This window comes from Photinus pyralis, unplaced genomic scaffold (genome assembly GCF_008802855.1).
Source record: "Photinus pyralis isolate 1611_PpyrPB1 unplaced genomic scaffold, Ppyr1.3 Ppyr1.4_LG8, whole genome shotgun sequence".
NCBI classification, from domain to species: domain Eukaryota; kingdom Metazoa; phylum Arthropoda; class Insecta; order Coleoptera; family Lampyridae; genus Photinus; species Photinus pyralis.
The window spans coordinates 32,086,237-32,094,116 of NW_022170819.1; the positions used below are offsets into that span (position 1 = coordinate 32,086,237).

The 7,880-nt window shown below is 36.7% G+C and overlaps 1 protein-coding gene and 1 long non-coding RNA gene across 2 annotated transcripts; one reads left to right on the top strand and one right to left on the bottom strand.

Annotated features, from left to right (window-relative positions):
* Positions 1-4,417: 4,417 nt before the first annotated feature.
* LOC116178738 lies at positions 4,418-5,445 on the bottom strand. The gene is made up of 2 exons (XR_004146893.1): positions 4,832-5,445; positions 4,418-4,608 (listed from the first exon to the last, which is right to left on the bottom strand). It is a non-coding gene; the product is annotated as an uncharacterized LOC116178738 (long non-coding RNA).
* Positions 5,446-5,548: 103 nt separating this feature from the next.
* LOC116178737 (protein KIAA0100-like) lies at positions 5,549-6,403 on the top strand. The gene is made up of 3 exons (XM_031498322.1): positions 5,549-5,768; positions 5,813-6,013; positions 6,060-6,403. Exons 1-3 carry the CDS (start codon positions 5,666-5,668, stop codon positions 6,386-6,388), a joined length of 633 nt encoding a protein of 210 aa, XP_031354182.1. The 5' UTR covers positions 5,549-5,665; the 3' UTR covers positions 6,389-6,403.
* Positions 6,404-7,880: the final 1,477 nt, after the last annotated feature.

The following is a 7,880-nucleotide window of genomic DNA, read 5'->3' on the forward strand; positions in this document are numbered from 1 at the left end:
GTCTGATATTGGTTGACCTCATTTTAGATTAGCATCAACCTTATTACTTTTTCACGCTTTGTAATTTTTTTATTTAAACATACATTGTTCCCGATGATACAGCTGGAGATCTGTTTCAGGATAATGAATCTGCGAGGTCGTATATTTCGTGGTAAACTTACAATTCTGATAATTTACAAACAAATTTAGATACTGCAAATTACGATGAAATGTTTTTTTGTTTTTCTAATTTTCTGTTTTGTTTTTTTAACTTCTGGGCATTTTACTAATTTTTTTAAAAATGAATTCTCGCAAGATTAGGGCGTTGTCCGCGGGTGCACCATCCTGTTGAAATCAACGGTTTTTAAAATTGTTTTTAAAGGTAGCTGTTTTTTCTTAACAAATGACTTTTTTAAAATATAATTCCCACACTTGAGGTTCTCTGGGAGGTTACACTTTTTAGTTTTTAATACTCGCTTCTTTTTTGTGGGAAATCAAAAATATGCGCCGTTAATGTCGCTTTTTTAGAAATTAAAAAAAGATCGCCCCCATTTTTCAGTGCAATTCTGTAAACACTGCACAAGAAATGCATAACTGCTGTGCTTATATGGGCTGCTCTTGGTCGCAGCTTTTTGCGAATTTAAAGGTTGCTTAGTAATCCTACTTCAAATGTGACTTATGAAACTGTCACTTGAGGCTGAAATAAAAAATCATGTTAGATCGCTGTCTGTAAATGCAAAAGATTTCTTTGGCTTGTACTTCTTTTGTTTTGTAATTTAGGGCATGGGAAATCCGTTTTTAAATCATGCACCAAAGGATAAAAGATTTAAATAATACCTTTGACATTTCCTTCATATATGCCAGCATTATCAATACATTTGATTATCAATTTTGATTATCAATAAATTCATCCACGAAAACAATTTTTCATATTCTTTACTGGATTTGGATTTTGCACCTACCAACTTTTCTTCTGCTTTTGCTACAAGCCATTGAATGGGCGGTGTATGATCTTTTTCAACCGAAGTCATTTGATTTATAAAGCAAACGTCAAGTTATATTTCCATGGCAATCATGGAATTACTTGTATTCGAGTATAACGTCGATATGATTTTCATTTTATTTCTCTTATTTTTAAATGATATTACAGATATAATAAAAAATACTATACGAAATACGTGTATAATTGGTCTTTAAAGCAACGTGTAAAGACACCCCGCTACGCGTCATACCATTAAACTCGTTGCGCGTGCTCTAGACTTGATTATACGCTTGTATTGAAGATGATTTAAAAAAATTCAGTATGATGCTGTCGACTTGTACGATGGGTCGGGGTGTAGCATCAAAACCTTCTCCTTAAGACTTAAGACTTTAGTCCCAAATAAATGAAAGCGACATTCTCAATCAAACTTCTACGTACATGAGAAAACTACGTACGCGCTAACTATAGCAAATAAAAACTACCCCTAAGCACGGCGACCTCCTAAACTGTTAACTTATTGTACGAATATTGCGCAATGTTTTATAAGGGCTTGCAAATTCAAATTTATAGAAGCAAACACTACATCGTATGCTAATTAAAATAATTACAAGGGAAAAAATTTGGTGTGGCTAGTACAGATACCACTTGCGCATGCGCGATTCTGCCCAAAAGCTATTCAGCTCTTCCTTTTAGGTCTAAGAATATCATTTGGTTCCAAACTGTTCCGCCATTTAGCCGGAAATGAGAGTACGACATCATTGCGAATCAAACACATACCACCAAAATCTATCTACATTCTGCCGCCTCAGCTAAACCTTCGCCACGTTCTCTTTTTCGCTCTAAAAAAAGCAAAGTATCCGCACGCTTGAGCTGGTTTTCCAGCTCTTCATCCTTCAATTTTAATTTTTTCTTCCGTTCGTCCCTCGGTAGTTATGTAGGGCCGAACCTGGCTCATTTCAAGGTCGCTCGCTTTGGAAAGTAGGGCAAGGTGAAGTTCAAAGATGACGGTGACCTTGGGGAGGTCAAGGTGGAGCTACATTTCACTCCTAAGGTCAATGACTTCATTTTTTAATGTCATATTTTCAAGGCCAATGACTTCCATTTCTTTGCTGTGTTGTATTCTATTTTCAAGGTCTTCAGATGTCAATTGCTTCTTTGTTGGGGTGGTATATTTTACTTTCAAGGCAATCAGACGTCAATGACCCCATTGTTGTGTTGTCCTATTTCATTTTCAAGGTCATCAGAGGTCAATGTCGAGGTTTTAAAAATTTGATGGTTCCATGACGTCAAATCAAGGTCATCCTAAGTCAATTCCATCTTTTTTTCGGTGTCGTTCATTTTCCACGTGCCACCTTGGAACTTTACCTTGACGTACTTTTAAAAGTCACCACCAGGTGGCGCGAGACCTTGAACTGATACCCCTGCTTCTTTGTACAGACATGTTTCTTAATTAGATTTTCGATCTTCTACTCCAAAGCCAGGATCTTCTTTTTCCGCTGCCGTTGGCGACAGCAATACTTTAGGGCCGCTTTACATCTGCCTTTTCTTGCTTCCCCAGTCACTTGCTCTCCCACTTCTCTCGCTATTTTTATCTCGCCCGCTAGAAAAACCGAAACGGGCCTTCCCCGCAATGTCCTCGACTGGCGTGTTCTAACAACCAACCCGCACTTCGGCTTTTTCAACTGGCTCAAATGCAACAATGAACGCAACTTTTAAGTTTGAAAAGATCGTGGCAACCGCGCTCGCTTTCTCCAATACGTTATCACTTGTTAGGATCAGACATTCTTTTGTTCACGTACGTACGCTATGAAGCGGTCTATGTTGAACAAAATACAAATTCAGAACCAAATTTTTGACACGGTAAAGCGACCACTTGTTACAGTAGTTTACACAGATTCTTTTACCTTTTAGATTATGCTATTTCCTAACGTGTGCGTATGTGCGCATGGGTTTTCGGTAAAACGTAGAACTTCACTTCTTTTATTGTACATTTTAAGAGTTGAATTAATTGTACAGGGTGGTCAAATAAGAATCCGAGGTACTGTATCTGAGAACCTATCCATCGTAGAGGCTTGCGGTAAAAAAAGTTATTAGTAAAACGGCCACGAGCAAAACCTGGAAAATATTTTTAAGTTTCTGAAATGGCCGCTAGGGGGCGTAACTGCAATCTGGAATCTAAAAAAGGGATGTTTCTGTGAATTCCGCTATATTAACCTAAGAAACAAATGTCCGGTCTTTGAAGAGTTTCCGTAAAGAACATCCTGTATCTTCGAAACGCCGATTTAAACAAACTCGGGTTCATTGAAAAGAGTTATTCTTCGGCTACAAATATTATAATATTTGAAGTTTTGTTAGTTTCACATATCGCCGCTTGAGGGCTTTTTTCGACATTCCGACAGAAATGGTTTAATTTTCTCAAAAAAATTAAATGCGTTGGTTTGATTTTTTTTTCATGAAAAAGTAGCTAAACGATGCCTAAACAAGCTCGCGAAAACTGCATCACGATATCTTGTTCCTAACCTAAAATTTAGGCCAAAGAAAATTTTATACTCTCAAAATTTTATTTTTTTAAGCTAATTTTTACGGAATTATTTTTATTATATAATTTGTGGCCCTAAGGTGGATCGATTTAAAAAAGGAAGCTTTTAATGCCGCCGTAAATGCTCGAAATGCTGACCATCACGGTATATATCTATTATCTATGCTATCTATGTCAGTATATATATATATATCTCAAGATATCGAGATGCTGTTTTCGCGAGCTTGTTTAGGCATCATTTAGCTACTTTTTCATGAAAAAAAATCGAACCAATGCATTTAATTTTTTTGAGAGAATTATCCATTTGTGTCGGAATGTCGAAAAAGGCCATCAAGCGGCGATATGTGAAACTAACAAAACTTCAAGTATTCTAATTGTAGCTGAAGGCAGCTCTTTTGAACTAACACGAGTTTGTTTAAATTAGCTCAGCCGTTTCGAAGATACAGGGTGTTCTTTATGCAAACCTTTGAAAACCCCCCCCCCCCCCACCACTTCATTTTTAGAAATACAAGAAAAATTGTCAAACAAAAAAGGTTAAGATTATCGTCGACTTCAAAGACCGGACATTGTTGTTAGGTTAATATAGCGGAATTCACAGAAACATCACTTTTTTTCGCCCCCTAGCGGCCATTTCAGAAACTTTAAAAATATTTTCCAGGTTTTTCTCGTGGCCGTTTTAGTAATAACTTTTTTACCGCAAGCCTCTACGATGGATAGGTTCTCAGATACAGTACCTCGCATTCTTAGTTGGCCACCCTGTACAGTCTTGTATTTTTGGTACATCTTCGCTGGTTGTAGCATATAGAGAGGTCGATTAAGCACGTTAGGAGATTTGCCCTACATCATCTAAAGGGTTAAATGAGAGAACTACTTAGTTTGTTTTGTTACCCTGATGTCAGTGGTGAAAACAAAAAAAAAACAGTTGACTATTTATTTGTGCATGTAAAATACAAACACACTTGTGCTAATACATGTAGGTGCATTATTTACGGCCTATAGAAACACTGGGGAGACCTTCGAGGGATTCTTGTATTTCAGAAAATTTTGAAGCTCCCTCGAGAATGAGGTCTAGTGCAGTTTCGATCAACCCATCGGCCTGGCGTTTTTCCTATTTAACAAAAGAGAAAAAAAAGTTAAAATTGCTGCCGGGTACACCATTTAATGCTTATAATAAATAACAACGGGGAGGTTGGATATGTCTTCTTGTATTCTAGTAAATGTGGCAAAGACCTCCCATAAAAAATCGAGAAAGGCTTCAATTGGCCCTTGGTTCTCGCGCTTGGCCTAATTGAAATATTTAACATTTCAAGCTGTCAGTAAATGTAGCTCACCCTCAATTTTGCGCTCGGTGCCGAATTGACTTCGTATGCGAATAGTAGTATCACCACTAAAACACAAAAGCGAGATGCGTTCATGATGAAGCCTTGATTGTAACTCCGGCTTTAAATGAGCTGCATGATTTAGATCAAGAAGCTGCCCTTGAAATTCGGTTTTTTTTTCTAGCGCAGTTAATGTAGCAGAAACAGGATGCGGCGATCAGAAATCATTTATTTTTCCCCAGAACGGTATTTACATTATTTTTATGTTGAGCTAATCAAACTTGTAATTCTTCATAAAAATAACAACGGGCAGCTTTGCAACGATACTCTGTACGTCGCCCTGAACTGCCCAGGAGTTTACGGTAGCTGTCACTAACGAAGCTAACTCTTGGACCTCCTTCTGAAAAGGCACCTGCAACACAAGGCCACTTGACAAATGTGAATTTTTCTAGTCGGACGCTTACAGTACTTCCAGTATGTAAGGACCTTCCACACACGCAGTATAAGAAGTGCATAAGCACCATCACCTTTACAGACAGTTTTGTCGGCATGTTTACACAGAGTGGCTGAGACCGAAATTTGCGATCCTGTATCAGAGTAATAAATAATACGTCAGATAATTGAAAATATAATGAGTAAATTGCTCAGGCGTGACGAGCAGGCTTATAATTGAAATTTGAGGAAACCGAGACAATTTTCTAATCCGAGCACAGAGTCACAGATATTTTGTATACATATACATTACAGGTACCGATTTCTATTAGTAACACTTCTTTCTAAATAGCGACACGCGATGTGCCGATTGACTTGGGAGAACCGTGGGGATCAGTGACAGTCCAACGAAGCATGTTACCGTTAAAATTCTATCACGACTTCAATTGCGAGATACAATCGTATAGTTACGCCTTCGGTCCGTGCTGGGAGCCCGTTATCGCTCAGTGCAACTTAAGTACGTAATCCTTTAGACAATTTCAGGCTGACACATCGTTTTAGCGTTCGAGAAAATTATTCCGCCTTCCCGCGATCCGTCGCCCCCCTTACCATTTTGGGATAAAATGAGACTGTTGCTGCACGGTCGGTTGACGATGGTAGTGCAACAGCTGACCGTTTTGCTGCACGCCTCTTTAGATCCGTACAACACAACTGAAGAAATGGAACTGACTTGGAACCAAGTAATAATGGATTGGACTAACGGTAAATCAACGCAATGAGAAATGTCAACTGACTCGGACAATTCCAGCAAAGTTCGTTTACAAAGGCGATCTAAATATCTTCGTGAGGACCGCTTCAAAGTACGATGACTGCAAACTGCTCCACCTACCCAACTTAAAATTGATCGTCAACATTCAGTGGGCTAGTTTAGGCGACCCCAACGACCACCATAGCGTTATACAGTGCGCTCCGGATAAAATTCCAGAGTACTCCAGCAATCAGGTATATTTTTACTTAAGGGTCAATCCAATTGAAATCACCCAATATAAATATAATTTGTTGCTCAGCATTTTTTATTTTTCTGGTTTTTATTTCATAGGTTCCCTTCACAAATCAGCATTTGAAAAAATTTTATAAGCCATGGTTTTTTTGAGGTAGCCATTTCTAAAATGGTGGTTTGGCGAATTTGACGGAAAAACGGGGTTTGCGGAAAGTTTAATTACCAAGTTATTTTTTAAGATATCAAAATAATTCAAAAAACGTTCAGCATGAAATGATCTCAAATTTACATTATTTTAATTTTCCTATCATGCAAGAAAGTCACTCGGAACTATTCTCAAAAAAATTAAAAAAAATTACTGATTCGCCATACATTCTTGGGAAGAAGAAGAGGCTCGCTAATAATATATTGTTACTGTGTAGAGTACTTATAATACTACCTGCAGAAAAAGTTTTAGTCTTGAGGATGCACTCCTTTTTTTTTTCTATGGCTTTTCAAAAATGGCCGAAAGCATGTTAATGTCAATTTTCTTCGACGAATATCTGAAAAGGGACTGAATGAAAACAAGTGAAAATTTTACAGAATGTTCTTTACACTAATGAGAATATCTCACAAAATAATTATGACTGGGACTCAACTACATTCAGAGTAATATAGTTATGAAATTCAATTAATCAAATAACAAAAAAATAACGATTTAAGTCGATATTATGATATTTATTGATTGTAATGGAACTACTTAAATAGCATTTTCCAACCACTCGCAGCCACGGACAATCTACATCTTTTTGGAATCGAATTTGCAGACTTCAATATCATAATCGACATATCGAATTGTCTATGATCATTTAATCTCAATATGGATTTAAATCGCTATTTTTTTGTTATTTGCAACATTTTCAATTAACTACATGCGAAATTACTATTATTATTATTAAATTAGATCACTCACTAGTAAGCGGGGGACACTTTGTAACCTAAAGACCCAAACTCCAAATCAGTATAACTTTTGTTTGAAAACTTATTTAAAAAAAACTGTTCAACAATTTTGTTCCTTAACTCATCAAGTATGTACACAACAAATTTCGTGGAATGCTCTCCATTTTCGTTGTCCGATCAAGAATCGCAGTGGATTTTTATTTAGGTCAGTGGTGCAGATATGCAGTATTTCTCTGAACTAAGTACTTTTTAACTATTTATTTGGTGTTGAGTACGCGAATCAAGTGCAAATACTTACAGATTTATTCCTTTGCTATTTAACTGCACTACTTATTGGATTGTTTTTTTAAAGTGAACAAATAAGTAGATAAGCAGTTGACGTAGTTGTATGTACGAGGATTGTGTAAAAAATAAGGTTCCTAAATTTTTTCAGGTATAATAAGGCATTTTTTATTTGAACTGCACCTCCGATATTCAAACTACGGTACTGATAACTGTTTGTCTTTGTAATATTATTACCCTAATAATAAAAACTCAACTTTCTATGAAAAGGCTTAATTTATTTACACATGAAGATTATTTGTGGTGTATAATTCCTAACTTTGATTTGATATTGAAGAATATGGTCCATTAGCTGCTGAAATAGCGAACCCAGAGATATTAATCTCAAAAAGCCTTATTCGTCCAAAA